At 46.3% G+C, this 20782-nt stretch overlaps 1 protein-coding gene across 1 annotated transcript; it reads right to left on the bottom strand.

Annotated features, from left to right (window-relative positions):
• Positions 1-906: 906 nt before the first annotated feature.
• Positions 907-20782, bottom strand: NANS (N-acetylneuraminate synthase). The gene is made up of 6 exons (XM_027549733.1): positions 20551-20782; positions 16993-17208; positions 9412-9511; positions 8301-8455; positions 2840-3106; positions 907-1144 (listed from the first exon to the last, which is right to left on the bottom strand). Exons 1-6 carry the CDS (start codon positions 20680-20682, stop codon positions 935-937), a joined length of 1080 nt encoding a protein of 359 aa, XP_027405534.1. The 5' UTR covers positions 20683-20782; the 3' UTR covers positions 907-934.

Raw genomic sequence — 20782 nt, 5'->3', positions numbered from 1 at the left:
TTCAAGGAAGTCCAGCAGTGAGGCTATTTTGTTAGCTGGGTGTAATTTCACTGCAGATCCTAGAAAGGCTGATTTTAGCATCACTGGCATACGTACAAGTCACCAGAAGCTGCAAACACACAAAGCCCCACGCTCCCCATCTCCCTCACACACCTCACTGCACATGTCACCTTCTAACACGCTGTGGTTTACTTCCTGTGCTCCTGGTTTGTGAAGCATTCATCCCCATCAGAACGGAAGTCCTGCATCCTCAGGCCACAGAGCAGGGCCTGGCACGTGGCAAGCCCTCCACACTTGTTGAAAGAAGGAATATATGCCGTTTCCCTCTCTTTGCTCATTCTTCTGCCTGTAAGACCCTGACCAACCCCTTCTTCTCTAATGCCAAGTGATCACTATATAGTTAATTGGATTGAACCCCAGGGCAGAGGGAGGTGGGAGAGGGGTTCAGGATGGGGAACACATGTACACCCGTGGTGGATTCATGTTGATGTATGGCAAAACCAATACAATATTGTAAAGTAATTAGCCTCCAATTAAATAAATATATTAAAAAAAAAAAAAAACCAGGGCAGGCAGGAGATAAGGGGAGAGAGCCGGAAGGAAGGGACATTTGGGGTCATTAGGGTTGGCTTTGCAGGCTGGAAGAAGGCAGGCTGAAAGGAAGGGCCCATACAGCTAGCATTCACCCCTCTGCACTGCAATGGGCAATGAGGAGAAGCTTCTGAGCCCACTGCCCCTTCTGGGCCAGCCAACCTGAGGCAGAGGCTGCCTATATTTGCTCTTTGTATCCCTCCAATGGGCTTAACCCAGGGCCTGGCCCCAAAATGTCTGCTGCCTGGGGATCCCCAGAGACCAGCAGTCCTGCCCCACCTCAGCCAAATGCACCTGATGGTACCAGCAAGGCGATTCAGAATTCAGAGAATGGCACTTTATTTTAAGATCTGATTTTTTTCCCATGATTCTCTACCAATTCTTCCATGATGGTGTCGTCTTCTTCCACAGTGACCAGGACCTTCTTGCCCACCAGGCTAAAGATGTCTTCAGGAGGGTAACCTTTGGGCTCACCCACCTTCACAGTGAGCATGTCCAGTGTCAGAATGCTGCCTTCTGGAATTCTCACTTTGGCCACCACAGACTTGCCCAGCTGTGGATAAAATTTAAGATTCAGTGCCAGCCACACAAATAACTAGCACACGCTGTTTTACCCCCAGGGTCCCTGATCAGTTTTCTCACACAAGGTCCCTGGAAAGCAGGGAGTCTGTTTTCCCCTTGGGTGCCTAGAACAATAGCTCACACACAGCAGGGTCTTGGCCAGTGTGGGGTGGACTCAGACTCAGAGGGGTGGCCTTTACAATAAATGACTCAGGTTATGTAGCCAAAAAGAGCAAGACCCAAATCCCAGGCAGCTGGGGACAAGGCGAGGCTGAGAGTCTCTGCAAAATGGGAAATAACAGTGCCTCTATCCTGTCAGATTAGTGATGATAATGCCCGTAATCTACCTGGAACACAGACTTGGTAAATAAAAATGGTGATTACTTTTGTCATCATCCAGTTCAGTATCACATTTTAAACACATGGAAATGGAGGTGTACGGAGGGCGGGTAAGCTGGCCAAGGTTGCAAGGAGCCAGGAGGAGAACCTGGGATCCCTGACCCCTGGCCCGCGGCTCAACGGACACACACCTTACGGCCTCCTCATTCAGTACAACAGGAATATGGAGGGCTCACAAGCATGGAAGGGGCAGACAGGCTGGGCAACGAGGGGAATGAAGGAGACCTGGAGCTCAGAACCAGCATTTCTAAGGTCTGGTCTATAAATGCTGTTCCACAAAGTATCTAACTCTGCATCTTCCAGGTGAGGGCCAAGGAATCCATTCTGGAATTTATGTCAGGACAAAGGTCTTGTTAGCAGATGATTATCAGATGTTACGTCTTGTGGTGTCTCACTGTCTACCCACAGAGCCAGGATGCTCAGAACCAAATTCAGTGCTCAGCTGCTGAAACTCTTATTCCAGTTTCTGAGCCAGCTTTCTCCTCTCTTCTTCTATAAGGCAGTTAGTTTCTTTTTACTGTTATTTTAATTTTCCAGTGTATATACATCTTTGAGAGCAGCAAGTAGGCCCCACTGGAATAAAAGACAACCCTCCTGGAGCAGGCCTGGAGTGGCATCTTGGCTTCGGCCCAAACAGCCTGCAGCATCAGAGGAGTGAGTGCCTGCTCCCCTGGCAGCCCCGACTCAGAGGCTGAGCCAGGTCTAGGCCTTGGCTTCCAGGAAGGCCCGATGGCCCCTGTGCCAGGCAGAGTTTGCTGGCTTCCCCCCGTCCACTCTGTCTGAAGGTTAATGCTGCACAGCTAGCTCAAAGGGCTCCCAAGGGAATGTATGCATTATCCCCCAGCAAGCCCCTGAGAACCCTTGCCCCATGCTTCCAGTCTCTCCCCATGCTTAGGGATTCCTTGACTTATTACAGCCCTCCTGCCCCTGCCTCATGGAACCCCTCCACCTGAACATGCCTCTAGGATTACCTACAACATGGGACCCCAGACTCTACCTCTCCGCATGCCTCATGAGGCCCCAGACACCACCAGGGTCTTCAGCGCTGGGACCACAGAGACTTAATGGAAAACCGTCATATGATGCCAGGGAACCAGAGGAATAGCTAAAGTTCTTCAGTAAGTTCCTCCCGCTGCTAACATGAACTCCAAAAACCTCAGGGGCTCGCAGCAACATCCCTGCATCACCCCACCGTTCTGGGCTCAGGTACAGCTGGTTCCCACTGCCTCTCAGGTAAGCCCACATAGCTCCTCTCAACACTGGCACCCGGCAGGCCAGGAGAACCCACCTTCTCATTGCAGGCCATCTCACAGGGCAGCAGCTGCTTGGTCGGGGAGCCCAGCGCCCTCTCCACGAGGCGCACGGACCGCACCAGCTCGGCCAGCTCTCCAGGTTCCAGCGAGGCCGAGTGGTCACTCCCTTTCCAGGTCTTGTCCAAAGTTATGTGACGCTCCAAGACCTTGGCCCCCAGAGCCACTGCAGCCACAGATATTGCTATGCCAGTTTCATGCCCAGAATACCCTATGGGGATGTCAGGAAAGAGCTTCTGGTATTCCTTTAAAATAGAAAAAGGAAAAGAAAGTTAAATAGTGTAGTGCTTTCCACATACAATCCAGAGTCAGGCTGATGGATCTGAGGCCCCATTCAGCCACTCACTATCTGTGAAGCTCCAAGAAGTCTCTGAGGCTCCCGGGACCTCTCCTTCTGGGGATGACAGTAGCTGGTGGGAGCTGCTGTGAGCACGTGGAGGGCACTCAGCACACTGTGAAGGCTTAAAACTAATGGCTGCTCTTATCAGGAACACATCTGAAGAATGTGTCACACTGCGCAAACCACCAGGAATAACACCAAAACTATAACCGAATACCTAAACTGATTCAGAAAGCATCTCTCGCATTTAATTAGGATGGTGTAATCACTGACCTACAGCCAGACATCCTGGAATGTGAAGTCAAGTGGGCCTTAGAAAGCATCACTACGAACAAAGCTAGTGGAGGTGATGGAATTCCAGTTGAGCTATTCCAAATTCTGAAAGATGATGCTGTGAAAGTGCTGCACTCAATATGCCAGCAAATTTGGAAAACTCAGCAGTGGCCACAGGACTGGAAAAGGTCAGTTTTCATTCCAATCCCAAAGAAAGGCAATGCCAAAGAATGCTCAAATTACCACACAATTGCACTCATCTCACATGCTAGGAGACTAATGCTCAAAATTCTCCAAGCCAGGCTTCAGCAATACGTGAACCGTGAACTTCCTGATGTTCAAGCTGGTTTTAGAAAAGGCAGAGGAACCAGAGATCAAATTGCCAACATCCGCTGGATCGTGGAAAAAGCAAGAGAGTTCCAGAAAAACATCTATTTCTGCTTTATTGACTATGCCAAAGCCTTTGACTGTGTGGATCACAATAAACTGTGAAAGAGATGGGAATACCAGACCACCTGACCTGCCTCTTGAGAAGTCTGTATGCAGGTCAGGAAGCAACAGTTCGAACTGGATATGGAACAACAGACTGGTTCCCAATAGGAAAAGGAGTACATCAAGGCTGTATATTGTCACCCTGCTTATTTAACTTATATGCAGAGTACATCATGAGAAATGCTGGACTGGAAGAAGCACAAGCTGGAATCAAGATTGGCGGGAGAAATATCAATAACCTCAGATATGCAGATGACACCACCCTTATGGCAGAAAGTGAAGAGGAACTCAAAGGCCTCTTGATGAAAGTGAAAGTAGAGAGTGAAAAAGTTGGCTTAAAGCTCAACATTCAGAAAACGAAGATCATGGCATCCAGTCCCATCACTTCATGGCAAATAGATGGGGAAACAGTGGAAACAGTGTCAGACTTTATTTTTTGGGGCTCCAAAATCACTGCAGATGATGAGTGCAGCCATGAAATTAAATGATGCTTACTCCTTGGAAGGAAAGTTATGACCAACCTAGATAGTATATTCAAAAGCAGAGACATTACTTTGCCAACAAAGGTTCGTCTAGTCAAGGCTATGGTTTTTCCTGTGGTCATGTATGGATGTGAGAGTTGGACTGTGAAGAAGGCTGAGAGCCGAAGAATTGATGCTTTTGAACTGTGGTGTTGGAGAAGACTCTTGAGAGTCCCTTGGACTGCAAGAAGATCCAACCAGTCCATTCTAAAGATGAGCCCTGGGTGTTCTTTGGAAGGAATGATGATAAAGCTAAAACTCCAATATTTTAGCCACCTCATGCGAAGAGTTGACTCATTGGAAAAGACTCTGATGCTGGGAGGGATTGGGGCAGGAGGAGAAGGGGACGACAGAGGATGAGATGGCTGGATGGCATCACTGACTGATGGACGTGAGTCTGAGTGAACTCCGGGAGTTGGTGATGGACAGGGAGGCCTGGCGTGCTGCGATTCATGGGGTCGCAAAGAGTCAGACACGACTGAACGACTGAACTGAACTGAACTGGAAGCAAACGTGCTATATGCACAAAGATCACCATCAATAATACAGACAGCCCAATCTCAATCCTTTGGTGGAAATGCTAAATAATTAATTAATTGGTTATCTGTAATTCACTGGAAGCAACAAAAGACATGCTAAGTCGAGTAAGCCTTGTTAGGGAGGGCGGCCAGAAGGCCTGAGTACAGCAGAAAGACCCAGACAGGAGTTAATAAAAGATTAGGACGTCTGAGTGGCAAAGGCCTCAGAAACCAGGCTTAAGGGCATGTGATGGACAAGGAAGTGCAGGTTGTAGGTCAGAGTACTCACCCTGCCGTGATGGGGTGGGCTGGGCTGGTAGGGGTGGGGGGCTGGCTGGCAGTTCAACTCTGATCATGCCCTGCTCTCAGGATAAAGGACATGAGCACACCAGGGAGGTGAGGAGGGGGATGGTGGAAGGGAAACAGGACCACGCTTCACAAAGGAAGAAAACTGAGGAAAATATTTGGCATCATACACACTAAATTGTCAATTATGGTAATCTGTGGGATGGGATTATAGAGGATGTTCACTTTCTATGTTATATACATCAGGGCTGAGTTTCTTTTTTTTCTTAAATCATGTTTTATTTTTAAAAATAATATGATTTAGAGATGAGCGAGCAATGGAGAAAAGACTACAAAACTGGGAGGGACTAAAATTTTAGTTACAAAGACAGCCATGTCATTTCGAAAAAAGATTACTTTTTTAAAAGTTAAATAGGAAAGATTCTCTAGAAAAATGTATAAGAGCTTACATAATCAGGGGGAGAAAACCTCAGAATGTCAAATACTGTACTGAAAGAATCAGAGAGCTGGTAAATAACAGAACAGGAAAACTCAGAAGTTTCAAGAAGGTCTCCTACAATTCAATATGAAGAAAAATGAATATTTGCACACCAACATTCATATCAGCATTATTCACAATAGCCAAAAGGTGGAACCATCCCAGATGTCCATCAACAGATGAACAGATAAGCCATAAGTGGTATACACATACAATGAAATATTATTCAGCCTTAAAAAGGAATGAGATGCTAATACACGCTACAACATGGATGAGCCTTGACGACGTTATGCTAAGTGAAAGCAAGTGGACACAGAAGGACAAATACTGTATGATTCCATTTATTTGAGAAACCGAGAGTAGTCATGTTCATCAGTCAGTTCAGTTCAGTTGCTCAGTCGTGTCCGACTCTTTGCGACCCCATGAATCGCAGCACACCAGGCCTCGCTGTCCATCACCAACTCCCGGAGTTCACTCAGACCCATGTCCATAGACTCAGTAATGCCATCCAGCCATCTCATCCTCTGTTGTCCCCTTCTCCTCCTACCCCCAATCCCTCCCAGCATCAGAGTCTTTTCCAATGAGTCAACTCTTCGCATGAGGTGGCCAAAGTAATGGAGTTTCAGCTTTAGCATCATTCTTTCCAAAGAAATCCCAGGGCTGATCTCCTTCAGAATGAACTGGTTGGATCTCCTTGCAATCCAAGGGACTCTCAAGAGTCTTCTCCAACACCACAGTTCAAAAGCATCAATTCTCTGGTGCTCAGCCTTCTTCACAGTCCAACTCTCACATCCATACATGACCACAGGAAAAACCATAGCCTTGACTAGACGAACCTTTGTTGGCAAAGTAATGTCTCTGCTTTTGAATATACTATCTAGGTTGGTCATAACTTTCCTTCCAAGGAGTAAGCGTCTTTTAATTTCATGGCTACAGTCACCATCTGCAGTGATTTTGGAGCCCAAAAAAATAAAGTCTGACACTGTTTCCACTGTTTCCCCATCTATTTCCCATGAAGTGATGGGACCGGATTCCATGATCTTTGTTTTCTGAACGTTGAGCTTTAAGCCAACTTTTTCACTCTCTACTTTCACTTTCATCAAGAGGCTTTTTAGTTCCTCTTCACTTTCTGCCATAAGGGTGGTGTCATCTGCATATCTGAGGTTATTGATATTTCTCCCGCCAATCTTGATTCCAGCTTGTGCTTCTTCCAGTCCAGCATTTCTCATGATGTACTCTGCATATAAGTTAAATAAGCAGGGTGACAATATACAGCCTTGATGTACTCCTTTTCCTATTGGGAACCAGTCTGTTGTTCCATATCCAGTTCGAACTGTTGCTTCCTGACCTGCATACAGACTTCTCAAGAGGCAGGTCAGGTGGTCTGGTATTCCCATCTCTTTCACAGTTTATTGTGATCCACACAGTCAAAGGCTTTGGCATAGTCAATAAAGCAGAAATAGATGTTTTTCTGGAACTCTCTTGCTTTTTCCACGATCCAGCGGATGTTGGCAATTTGATCTCTGGTTCCTCTGCCTTTTCTAAAACCAGCTTGAACATCAGGAAATTCACGGTTCACATATTGCTGAAGCCTGGCTTGGAGAATTTTGAGCATTAGTCTCCTAGCATGTGAGATGAGTGCAATTGTGTGGTAATTTGAGCATTCTTTGGCATTGCCTTTCTTTGGGATTGGAATGAAAACTGACCTTTTCCAGTCCTGTGGCCACTGCTGAGTTTTCCAAATTTGCTGGCATATTGAGTGCAGCACTTTCACAGCATCATCTTTCAGAATTTGGAATAGCTCAACTGGAATTCCATCACCTCCACTAGCTTTGTTCGTAGTGACAGAAAATAAAATGACAGCCGCATGGCACTCCATGTTAATGAGTATAGAATATGGTATGACTCTGAGATGAGAAAAAGCACTTCAGATGGACACAGCAATGGTGGCACAGCAATGCGAAACACTTAGTGCCGCTGAACTAGACACCAAAAAATGGCTCCCATGGCAAATTGTATGTATATTTTACAAAAACAAATGCATAACTCATTAAGAAAAGATAAAAGCCAGCAATTCACAGAAAAGGGACCCCTAATGGCCAATACACACAGGCAAAGAAAATGTATATGGCCAATTACAAAGACTGCACCTTAAAACGACAAAAAACAAAAAAACCCTGAAAGACTCCACCTTAAATTTTATAATGAGAGAAATTAAGATTGGTGTTAAGAAAATTTAATTTATAATCTTTAAGAATGTATCTGACTGCTTAACTCCATAGTCGGTTCTAATTTGATTCTGGAACAGCAAGACTATCAAGCGAAAGTGTAAGTCGCTCAGTCACATCCGACTCTTTGCGACCCATGGACTACATAGTCCATGGAATTCTCCAGGCCAGAACACTGGAAGGATGTCCCAATTACAAAGCATGTCAAAGCTGGTTAAAATTTTGGCTGCATCTTTCCCACAGCCAGTGACCCAGTCAGACAAGGGCCCTCCCTTGTGCTCACCGAGATGACACGCAGGTTGACGTCCTCAGGCTGGAGCGGGTAGGCACTGGTGCACTGGAGGAAGCAGAAGTTGGGGTTGAGGGCCTTCACAATCTGATAGACTTGCTTCATGGTATCCATGGACTGCATCCCACTAGAGATCACCATTGGGCGGCCTGAAGGACCCAACACCAGTACCATCAGCACTTTATTTTCAGGCGTTCCGATTCTCCCTTTAAGCACACCCCTGCTGTTGGTCTCATTCAAACAGCTCTTACACAGTGGGGGAACACAGGCGAAGTCGGTGGGTTTCTGTCCTCAAGCACAGGAAACGTAGACTCCCTTCACCCCACAACATTATTGTGCAGCAAAGTGAACCAAATTAAGAGGAATCTGACACTCTTTAGAGAAAGATGAGCATCTCATTGTATTAAGAGGTTGCACAGCGTGGTAGGGTGAGCATGCCCCAGATTCAAGAGGGTGAGGCCTTGAGCTGCCAAGTCCTACCTGTGTAGTCTCAGATCCTTGGCTATGAAGTAAGTAGAAAGCATCATCATCATATGACCTGCTTCAGTCCCAGTACTGACATGAGAACCACTGTACAAGCTCTGATGTGCAGAGGCTGGATGTTCTAATATACCTAGAGAGTACTTCTCAAAGTCAGAGCTGCCTCTAAGGAGTTTCATTTATACTGTCATATCCTTCATTTTATATAAATATTTTATTAGAAATTAAAAATAATTTTCATTTTAAAATTCTTATGAGGACTTTCCTAGTGGTCCAGGGCTTAAGATTTCGCCTTCCTATGCAGGGCGTATGGGTTCGACCCCTGGTCAAGGAGGTAAAATCCCACATGCCTCATGGCCCAAAAACAAACATAAAAAAGAAACAATACTGCAACAAATTCAATGAAGACTTTAAAAAAAATGGTCCACATCAAAAAAAGAAATCTTTAAAAATTCATATAAAAACTGTATATCTTTAATTTCTTTCAACTCAGCACATGAAAAAGTGGGAGTCAATGCTGATTGGAAAATCTGTCTTCAGGAGACTCCTTTAGTGGGTTATTACCAATGGTGTAAAAACACAAAAAGTCTGGACTCAGATTGTATGACAAAAATTAAACACTTACCTTTTTTGGCTGTCTTTTCCAGATACGGGAAATTGTTGGTGTCCCCAGATCCAACTTTGAAAAAGGGAACATTCAGTTCATGCAGAAACTCAACTGCCATCTACAAAAATCAAAGGAGGGGCTCACATTCACCGAGGTTCAAAATCACCATCCTCAAGACAGGCGAGGAGCCACCTACAAATAGAAATACCCCTTCTCTTGCCCAGCAACTTGAAAGCAAACACAGATTCATTATCAGTCATTTCATTCAAATTCAAACATTCTTTCACTCACATCCACCCATCCATTTGTCCAACACTGCATACTGGCGCACACTGTCTATGAGAATCTGGAAAAGAATCAGATCCCTGGCCAGACCTTCCTTCCCTGGGGGCCTGGGGCCCAGTGAACAAACAAGAAAGGTCATGACCTAATCTTGACTCACACAAATAGGCACTGAGAAAGTGAGTGGCCCTCAAAGGCCTTATCCTTGCCTCAGGACCAAACAGCCAGGAAAAGAGAGGCCATTTCAATCCTTGCCAAAAGTAGAAGAAATGAAGTGTTTCATGGCCCAGCTCTGACACATTGATCCACAGCTGGCAGGGCCCATCAAACCCAAGCCCTTTCAGACCGCAAATTATGCTGCCCACAGAAAAAAACCAATCTGACTGTTTGAGGCTACCTCTCTAGGGCCCTTCACCATCCTTATCTGGGATTCATCAATAACCCTCAGGAAATTGGCAAATGTCAGCAAATGCCTCCTGAAGGAATTAGTGGACCACAAGTTTTAAGAGTAAAATCTCAATTTGGTGTACAATTACCAAAACTTCCCAAATTACTTTTCATTACTATTTTTTTTAATTGAAGTTGAAAATCAGAAGTAGGGAGAGTCAATGCCTTGGAATATTTCCCAGTATCTAAGTTCCATCTATCTTAAAATGCTGGCCAAGTCTCAGAAGTAAGTTTGGAAGTTAGCTAGGTCAGTGCTTCTCACACTTTAATACAGGCACACGAACCTGCCATGGATCTTGGATGAATGAAATGCACGTTCTGATTCTGTTGATCTAGAGTGGGGCCCAAGAGTCTGCGTTTCTTGTAAGCTCCTCAGTAATACCACTGTTACTGCTCTGTGAAACAGACTAGCAAGGAGCAATGTTACTGGCGTGGAAATCCAAAGGGTTCGGGGGTGGTAAGGAACAGTATGAGGTCATTCTGCCAGCAGGTTCTTTATTTTTTTACTTCTTTTCTTTTGTTGGCCTTACCATGCAGCACGTGGGATCTTAGTTCCCAAGCAAGGGATTGAAGCAAACTGGTGCTCCCTACATTGGAAGTGGTGAGTCTTAACCACTGGACCACCAGGGAAGTTCTTGCCAGCAGGTTCTTTGAATCAAACCAGTACTGCCTGAGCTTTCTCCCATCTTCCCAGCAGATGAATCACTGGCCTCACTCAGAGAATCATTTTCCTCTAATAAGTAGGGGTTAGAGCTGCTGGTTGGAAAAGGCAATGGCACCCCACTCCAGTACTCTTGCCTGGAAAATCCCATGGATGGAGGAGCCTGGTGGGCTACAGTCCATGGGATCGCACAGAGTCGGACACGACTGAGCGACTTCACTTTCACTTTTCGCTTTCATGCATTGGAGAAGGAAATGGCAACCCACTCCAGTGTTCTTGCCTGGAGAATCCCAGGGACGGGGGGGCCTGGTGGGTTGCCGTCTATGGGGTCGCACAGTCGGACACGACTGAAGCGACTTAGCAGCAGCAGCAGCAGCAGCAACAGAGCTGCTGGAGAGACATACAGTGCCTAACCAGCCAGTGAACAGGCCAAAGGCAGATGGCACTCTCAATCTAGGACACACCTTTCAGGATGGCCAAAGCACCACTCACCTCCAAGGTGCTAAGCCACCGCCGCCTCCTCCCCTCTGCTTTATGTCTTCCTTGTCTCTCTCTTCCCTTCCACAGTTTTCTATGTCATTCTCTCCTGTGTATGTGTGTCTCATACTATTAACCAGCCCTAAGATGAAACTGAAAAGCATTTGTTTTAAACATATTTATTGAATAAAGTCTAGTGTCCCCACCCTCCCCACTCTATCTGGCAGATGAAGAGAGTGTTTTCTATTTTAAGAGGGAAAATCCTATGCAAAATTTCATCTCTAATGCTCCACTTTGTGAGAGCATGGCTCATGATCAGAGTCCCCAGGGCCATAAAGAGATGGATGAGCCCAATCAGGAGAGGCGCAGGGCACATAGGGGCAAGGCGGGGCCAAATGTAGGAAAAATGCTTTGCAAAAGCTTACCTATGCTGATTGTAAAATCTACATAAAGTGAAGTCACTCAGTTGTGTCCGACTCTTTGCGACCCCGTGGGTTGTAGCCTGCCAGGCTCCTCTGTCCATGGGATTTTCCAGGCAAAAATAGTGGAGTGGGTTGCCATTTCCTTCTCCAGGAAAATATGCATGGAGCTCTACAATTTTGAAGCGAGCAAAGGGGTAAATTCCTATTGGCAGAGAAAGGTGCAGCTGGTTTCTTGCAGCCTTCCTAGGGAGCCAGCCCCACCTAGTGGCCACTTAGAAAACTGCCATTTTGGATTAATCTCTTCTGCAAAGGGTGCCGGTTTCAGTAGCCTTCCACCCTGAGGCAGTACTACTGGGCCCAGGCCCCGTCAGGCTGGGTCAGCGCCAGTGGCTGCCTTTCTCTCTGTGGACTTCCTGGCTTCCCCGTCTATGCTGCTTTCAGTCCCCCTTCCATCTACGGGACATCGATACAACGCAGCCAGGCAGCCTCATAACTTCTCCTCTCCTCTGCCCCACATCACAAAGGCTTTCTGAGCCTGTCTGAAAGGAACTCAATCGAGTATGACCCTCACTAGGCATCCAGGGGCTAAACACAGAGCAAAGGGTCCTACCAGCAAACTGTTTGGGGTGAAACACTGCACTGTAAAACCTCACCTTGGAGGGTCCTAATGAATACCCTCCTCTAGCTAATTTACTCCTAGTATTTCCCACACGTATTCAGCACAGAACCCTTGTTTATTTGGGGAAGGGACTTTTAATTAATGAATTAATGAGGAACCCCTTTTCCATAATGTATCCCATGAGAAATTTGGGAGCCTGCTGATCTAAGGGGTAACAGAAAAGACAGGAGTGGAAATGGGGTTTTTCTAAAGCTGCTTCCACTCCCCTTGATTTCGGGATCTCTGACAACAAGCTGGGAGAACAGGTGCCGGAGGGCTTGCCCAGGCTGAGGAAAGGATGGGGGGCGGGGAAGCATGGAGCCAAAAAGGCCCGGCCTGCCTTCAGCCCAGTCAGAGCACACCACAGCACAGGCAGGGGTGCCCTGGAGCAGGGGTGTTGGAGGAGCGAGGGCAGGCACTGTGGGGGCAGGCACGAGGAGGGAAGGGTGGCTCTGCTGGAATTGGTCCTCCAAGGGCCGCCTCTACGACATGGCTCCCATTTGCTTTCTCAACAAAACTCTCCATTTCGACCAAAGGCACTCTGCTCATTTCAGTCGAGTTCCACAGGCCTCTGTGCAGCTTCTGACCAGGTGCCTGGTATTTTCTTGGTCTTCATAAAGTTCCACCATGCCTTAACCTTTCCTCAGCACACAAAGAACGCTCAGGACAGCACACACGGTGGAGAAAGCTGGCACTTAGTACATGCTCACTGTCCATGAGGAAGTCAGCGGGGGTGAATTCTCAGAGCTGCTTTCTAGACAAACACGGAACAAGCGACCAACCCCCCTTGAACAGCCGGGTAGACAGGACTTGCTGGTTCGGCAAAAAGGGACCTGGCGAGCAAAGCAAATGGCACTCTTGCAAAGGCTCTTAAGAATGCCACAACGGGAAGCCCTTGCACAGCAAGGAAGAGCAGCCCCTGCTTTCCGCAACTAGAGAAAGCCCGTGTGCATCAACAAAGACCCAGCACAGCAAAAATAAGTAAATAAATCTAAAAAAAAAAAAAATTTCTCCTCGCTGCCTGTGCCTTGGTTTGTCAGGACACCAGTGGGGAGCAAACAGCATTCCTGAGACAGAGAAGACTCCCTGCCCCTTTAAGTGTGAAGCAGAGAAAAGGATTCTAAGCAACAGAACAGCTGTCAGTCAGTGGGTACAAATCTTGCAAGCCCCCAGGTTCATCTCACCAGGTCCTCACTGCAGCTGTGGGGTGGGCATCTTGATTACCTCATTGTCACAGATGGACGGACACCTGTGGCTCAAAGAGGTTATGTGACCAGCCCAAGCTCACAGAGCAAGTGTCAGTGTCAGCACCTGAGTGTGGCTGCAGAGCTCAAATTTATACACCAAACACTTCCTGGGAAACCAAGAGGCAGCCCCAGCCACCAACACCCAGATTCCTCTCCTTCCCCTGTCTGCTCCTGACTCTTAACCTCAAAGCCACCCAGCAGCAAAAGACCTAAAGAAGTGACTTCCTGAGCAGCGGCTGCCCAGCTGCAAGCAGAGGCCAGGCATTCCCTTCAGAGCCCACATCCAGGAGCTCAGGTGTCTGGGAACAGTCTGAACAGGAAAGTCCTCATTCCAGGTCCAAGTCATCTTAGTGACCCTGCCAGATTCTATGCTGACTCGGGACAAAAGAGCAGGGAGAGACTTTGGATGGCAGCTTCTTCACACGTGAAAGGAGATGGAGGCCCCAGAGCAGGGCAGCGACTTGCCAAGCTCACATGCAGATGAACTCAGCAGAGCAGGGCAAGGACCTGGATTTCCTGACCCTCAGCCCGGGCTGCTTCCTCAACTGTAACTAATGTCGCTGAGCGCTGGCTGCGTGCTGCGCCTTCTGCGGGTGATCACATTTAATCCTCATGACAACCCTGCGAGGTGAGTTCAGCTGAAGACATAGAAGCACAAAGAAGGTAAATAACCTCCACCCGGACTTACCAGGAATGAGAGGCAAAAACCTCATACATGCTGGTGGAACGTAAAATGGTGCAGCCACTTTCAAAAAGTCTGGCGGTTCCTCAAAGAAGTTAAACACTGAGTTACCATAAATATATATATATACCCAAAGGACCACATACTGTCTGGTTCTTTTTATATACAATGTCCAGAAAAGGCAAATCTATAGAGACAGACAGCAGATTAGAAGTTGCCTAGGGCTGGGAGAGGAGAAGTCAATGGCACTCACTCCAGTACTCTTGCCTGGAAACTCCCATGGACGGAGGAGCCTGGTAGGCTGCAGTCCATGGGGTCGCTAGGAGTCAGACATGACTGAGCGACTTCACTTTTACTTTTCACTTTCATGCATTGGAGAAGGAAATGGCAACCCACTCCAGTGTTCTTGCCTGGAGAATCCCAGGGACAGAGAAGCCTGGTAGGAGGCCGTCTATGGGGTCACAGAGTCGGACATGACTGAAGTGACTTAGCAGCAGCAGCAGCAGCACACTCCAGTACTCTTGCCTGGAAAATGGCACCCCACTCCAGTACTCTTGCCTGGAAAATCCCACGGACGGAGGAGCCTGGAAGGCTGCAGTCCATGGGGTCGCTAGGAGTCAGACGTGACTGAGCGACTTCACTTTCACTTTTCACTTTCATGCATTGGAGAAGGAAATGGCAACCCACTCCAGTGTTCTTGCCTGGAGAATCCCGGGGACAGGGGAGCCTGGTGGGCTGCCGTCTATGGGGTCACACAGAGTCGGACACGACTGAAGTGACTTAGCAGCAGTAGCAGCAGCAGGGCTGGGAGAATTGAAGGAATTGAGGAATGACTGCTAACGGGTATAGGGCTTCCTTTTGGGGTGATAAAAATGTTCTAAAATTAATTGAGTGAATTGTATGATGTGTCAATAAAGCTGTTATTAAAAAATCTATCCCTGGGAATTCCCTGGTAGTCTAGTGATTAGAATTTGGCACTCTCACTGCCTTGGCCCGGGTTCAGTCCCTGGTGGGAAATGAGATCCCGCTAGCCACATGATGAGGCCAAAAAAAAAAGAAAAAATCTGTCCCCTTGTCCTAAGGGCAACGTGGGTCCAAGACTCTCCAGCCACCAACATGGAGGGTGGTGAAGAACAGGGGGAAGCCCAAAGGCTCTGCTGAGCTCTGGAAAGCTGTACATGCCTGGACCAGCACCCGGGTGGCCACTGGGGAATCCCAGAAAGGTGTCAGATCTGCCCTCAAGACCCATTTCCCAACTGTGCAACATTGGATAGACTTTCTAGCCCCTGGAGCCTCCGTTTCTTTATCTGTAAAATGGGACATAGTAGGGATAAAATATGGTACTGTAAGCGAAGATGCTTCATAAACTATAACATTAAATTCAGATGTAGGAAATTATGATTATTAGATGAACAACTAGATCTGAAGAATGTCATGCTTATGAAGGCTGTGAATTAAAGAATGAATCTGGGCTACGGAACTGATGCCTGAACTTGTCAAGTTTCCCAGACATCTAGGTTCTCTGCTTCCCCTCCTTTTTTAATCTACTAATGGTCTAGACTAGAGTGATGCTTCTTTGATGTAATTTACAGGCACAGCTTAGGGTTGGAACAGTAACACAGAGGTCAGAGGCCTACAGAAGGAACTGGAGTCTCTTCAAATACCCTAGCTGACTGAAAGAATCACTAGCCAAGAGCCTTAAAAATGTTAAGTTTTGTCTACTTATCCGTTTCTGCAAAGTTATCCTAAGGAAACTCAAAACACAGAAAGAAGGTCATCTCAGCATCATTTAAAAGCACAAAAAGCTGAAAATAACCTCATGTTCAAACATAAAGAAATGGTCACATATATTATAAATCCTCAAAAGAAATACTACACCACGATTAATAACTTTCAGCAAAAGATATGGAGAGTTACATGTCAATTATAGCTCAATAAAGCTGAGAAAGAAAACCAGGATATGGGTAAACACTGTGGTATAATATTAACCGGAAGAAGCAAACACAGAACTAAACATTCAAAATATAACAACCAGGTAATAAAATACGAATATAAAACAAGTTCAGGAGGAAATATGTACAAAGAGCTGCTGTGTAGAGATTATGAGTCAGTTTTTCTCCTTTTTTTCCCTGTTTTCTAAACTTTCTGTGACATTATTTTTATAACTAAATTTTTTTATATTTGAAGAAAGAGCCCACGAAGGAGTCTTGAGGCAGGTCACAGAGCAGATGGAACCTGAGACCTGGCACCAGCTGGTCTCTTCCAGGATGTAGGCATGGCCATCCTGGGAGCCACTCCCTTCTAGAAGATGCAGTGTCGCCCCACCCAGATCACCCACAGCCACTCGGCAACAGGAGGACTCCTGTTAGGACTGCAGTTTCCCGATTCTGAGTCTAGGCCACTTTCCACTGGGAGCAAATTGGCCCAGTGGGATCTCCCATTGGCTTGAGGGACGCTGGGTTTCCAGGTGGTTGCCCCCTACTCCCAGAGACAGCCTGTTTTGAAAACCATAGTTCTCTGTCCTCCAAATCTCACTGGGCCTCCAATCCCCCCGGCCTCCTGTTAGTTGGACATTTACCTGGTCAACGTTATGGGGAACTCTAGCTCAGAAAGCACAAAACAGTGTAAAGTGAGCAAGGCCTGCAGCTGGCTTGAAGTCAAAGACACCAAGACACCAGGCCACCTGTTGTCCCCTAGGTCTGGTAAAATGGCAGAGGGCTCACCTCATCCATTCCAGAGGCAGTGAAGAAGATGCCAACCTCCTCGGCATATTTCTGCAGCTCCTTGTACTGGGCATGGCTGAACTCCAGATGGCGTTTGTGCTCCCCGTATGTCTTCCCCCAGGAATGCTTCGAGGTGTATGGCCTCTCCAAGGCTTTCCGATTAAACTTATACTCCAGCTCACTCTTCTGGAACTTGGCACAATCGGCCCCACACTCCTGCAACATATTAGGGTTCCTTTAATTTTTGGTCATGGGCTCTCAGAGAGAAGAGAAATGTTGGGGCAACTGCTATTAAACCATTATCTTTAAAAACAACATCAAGGGGACTTCCCTGCCAGTCCAGTGGCTAAGACTCCATGCTCCAGATGCAGGGAACCAGGGTTCAATCCCCGGTCAAGGAACTAGATCCCACATACCGCAACTAGATTCCGCATACCTCAAAACTAAAAGATCCTGCATGCCACAACTCAGACCACTCACTCTCTCACTCAGGCTCAGCAACTAAGACCTGATGCAGCCAAACAAATCAGTAAATAAACAAACATTTAACAAACAAACAAATGCCAACATCGAACGACAGAGTTCTTAAGAACTCCCAAAGAAGAGAAACAGAAGCAAGGAAGTCTCAAAAGAAGAAAAGGCTGGGGATAGGAGTTCCCCTCTGTTTTTCCCTCTTAAAATGTAAAAAAAAAAAAAAGGCAGGGGGGACTTTGCTTTACATTATACTATTAAAAATAATTAATCAAACAATCAAGATTTTAAGTTGTATAACTCAGCAGAGGATATGAGCACTGGACCAGAATTTAGGGGGAAAAGAATCTGCCTTAACTCTGACTCTCCTAGATAAGTCACTCCCTATCTCTGGCCTCAGTTTCTCTATCTGTACAAATGGCCATGTGGAACAGCTCCAAGGCCTATAACTTTCTGAGGAGCCCCTGATGGGGGTGGCTGTTAGCTGTTCTGCACATGTGGTTTCTATATGGCATCTTGTTTGAACAAGAGATTCTGGGGTAACGGCAAGCAGAAAAATTTAGAAATGCCCCAGCTTTACTGAACAGAAGCTATAATATAAAAGCTGGATTATCTGACTCTAAAAGCTATAATTTTATTGCCAGTCAGCCTCCAAGCTCTCAAAATTGTTTTGTTTTTTTTTAATCACTCGGTAGAAAGATTAAGGGAAACTCTCTCAAGTCTCAGCTCACTGACACTGCTACAGACACACAGGTCAAACCTGGGCTCCAGAAACGTCTGTGCTCAGAGCGTCACTTTCACTCCTGGAAAAGCCACAAAATGGCATGGTCAAAACTTGATGCTAGAAAGAAGTTCAAAGAACATTAGACCTGAAAGTGACCTTGGACGACAGAGTCCTCATTGTCTAGATAAAGACCCCAAGGCCTAGAGGGACCTGACCAAAACTGTGCGGAGACTCTGGCAGAGGTGGCCAGAGGGCTTTCCTGGAGGCTGCACGACATGGTCTTCCTAGCGCAATGCTTCCCTCCTTTGCTTCTCATGTCTGCCTCAAGAAGCAGACTTACGCTCAAGAGGTTACAAAGCTTGTCTCCATCTAGGCAAACCTTCCCTTTATAGGAAGTAGTAAAGTGAAGTAAAACAGCAGAAAGTACTAATGAGGAGAGATCAGAGAAAGTTCTACCACATCCCACACGACAGCAGTTGTACTGGGAGGACAGAAAGTTCCTCCCCTTCTTTTCTCCACTTCTTTCGTAAATGAGGTACATTTCTGTATCTGTTTAATGCTATGGTCAACTCTAGGTTCAGAAAACACAATCACTGTCCCTGTTTTACCCCACTGCTGATGGTTTCTTTGTTCAAGCTTTTATTGCTTCTCTACTGGCAAAAAAGCAAACTGACAAATAAGTCAAGGTGTAACACACCCTTTGCATCAAATTTGAAAGTTAGGTGGTGCATTTAAGGCACTTGACCCAGTAAGCATTAAAAAATGTTAGCAATTGTTACTCTTTAAAAGTGTATTTTACTTTTTAGATTTCACCCATAAGTGATAACATATAGTATTTGTTTTTCTCTGACTTGTTTCATTAAGCATAGTATCCTCCAGGTCCATTTACATTGTTGTAAATGACAGAATTTCACTCTTTTTTATGGCTGAATAATATTCCATTGTGCATACACACTATATCTTTATCCATTCGTTTGTTGATGGAAACTTAGGTTTCAAACAGACTCACAGATCTAGAGAACAAACAAATGGATACCAGTGGGGAGAGGGAAGGAGTGATGGACAAGAAAGGGGTGTGGGATTGAGAAGTACCGTCTACTATGTATAAAATAAATGAGCAACAAGGATATACTGTACAGCACAGGGAAATACAACTATTATTTTGCAATAACTTTAAATGGAAGAGTATAATCTATAAAAATATTGAATCACTATGTTGTATACCTGAAACTAATATTATTGCAAATCAATTATACTTCAATGATTAAATAAAAATTTAAAATAAAAGTATTTCTTTTTTTTGGCCACGTGGCACCCAGGATCTTAGTTTTCCAACCAGGGATCAAATCCACATCCCCTACAGTAGAAGTAGAGTTTTAACCACTGCAGTGCCAGTGAAGTCCCCAAATAAAGTATCTTTATGATTCTGTAGGGTTCCATAAAAGCAGAGTTAAGTCCTGAAAGAGTAAAAGAAAACCTAATTATGAATGACAGAACAACTCTGGCTGAAGGGAAGTGAAAGGAAAAAAAGATTTAGTGAACTACCTCTAAATCAAGGAATCACAGTGCAGATCTTATGCTGGGGACTGAGTTTACAATGAAGAATGTGACAGGTCCCCCCTTCAGAGCACTCACAGTCTAACAGAGAAAGTTTAAACAGACATTGACAATGCAATGCCATGGGAAAAACTACAGGAACCCAACTCTGACAGGAGGAGTTGGAGAAAGCGTCCAAGAGAAGTGGGAGCATGAGCGTTCATTAACATCATATCACTAATAGCTAACATGTATTGAGTCCTATTTGCCACGTACTGTACTAAGAGCTTTACATCTTTTTTATTCTCAAAATTCTATGAAGTAATTACAAGGAATGGCAGATGAGAGAGACAACAGCAACTTCAGGAACTTCCTGGAAGTAATTCACTGTCGCAGAAAATGTCAGAGATTTAAAAAATGATAGGCTGGAAGAGGTCAGGTCATTAAAGTCTTGAAGACTTTATTAAAGGGTTTCGACTCTACAGTGGCAGTGCATAGCCACTGAAGGCTCATCAAATCTGTGTTGCAGAAAGATCATTCTGCCACCAGAAAGGGGCGAGAGAGGTCGGGTTAGGGAGCAACTGTAGTAACGCAAACAAATCAGGAGGGTGGCAAAGGGATGAAGAACAGGATTCGAAACGTTTGTTAGTGGACCTGGAGAGCTGGACGCCAGGCCAGATGCAGGGCACAGAGAGGCAGAGCGAGGATGATTCGGTCTCTGCGCAGCCCCGCCCCACCCCGGCCCAGGCCGCTCTTCCTCCAGGCCCTTCCCTACCCCGGCCCCCGCCCCCGGGCTAGTGCCCGAGTTGTCTAGACCGTCCCCTCACCTTAGCCATGCGGATCATGCGCTTGGCCACGTCCAGATCGCCCTGGTGGTTCTGGCCGATCTCGGCAATGATAAAACATGGATGCTGCCCGCCCACCCAGCGCCCAGGACACAGCTCCAGCTCCAGCGGCATGGTGGTGGCTTACGCTTCCCTGCTGCACCGCCAGTCAGGGTCCCGCCACCTCCTTAGAGCGTTAGGTCCGTAGCCCAAGCGAGACCCACACACCGGCCCC

This window comes from Bos indicus x Bos taurus, chromosome 8, assembly GCF_003369695.1.
Source record: "Bos indicus x Bos taurus breed Angus x Brahman F1 hybrid chromosome 8, Bos_hybrid_MaternalHap_v2.0, whole genome shotgun sequence".
NCBI classification, from domain to species: Eukaryota; Metazoa; Chordata; class Mammalia; order Artiodactyla; family Bovidae; genus Bos; species Bos indicus x Bos taurus.
The sequence above is the reverse complement of the archived record's forward strand: the minus strand, read 5'-3'. Positions and strand labels throughout refer to the sequence as shown.

Coding starts and splice junctions, on each gene's coding strand:
- NANS (XM_027549733.1), bottom strand. CDS start 20,682: ATGCCGCTGGAGCTGGAGCTGTGTCCTGGGCGCTGGGTGGGCGGGCAG. Junction 17,209..20,550: donor GCATGATCCGCATGGCTAAG/GTGAGGGGACGG, acceptor AATATGTTGCAG/GAGTGTGGGGCCGATTGTGC. Junction 3,107..8,300: donor TCAACCTGCGTGTCATCTCG/GTGAGCACAAGG, acceptor TCTATTTTAAAG/GAATACCAGAAGCTCTTTCC.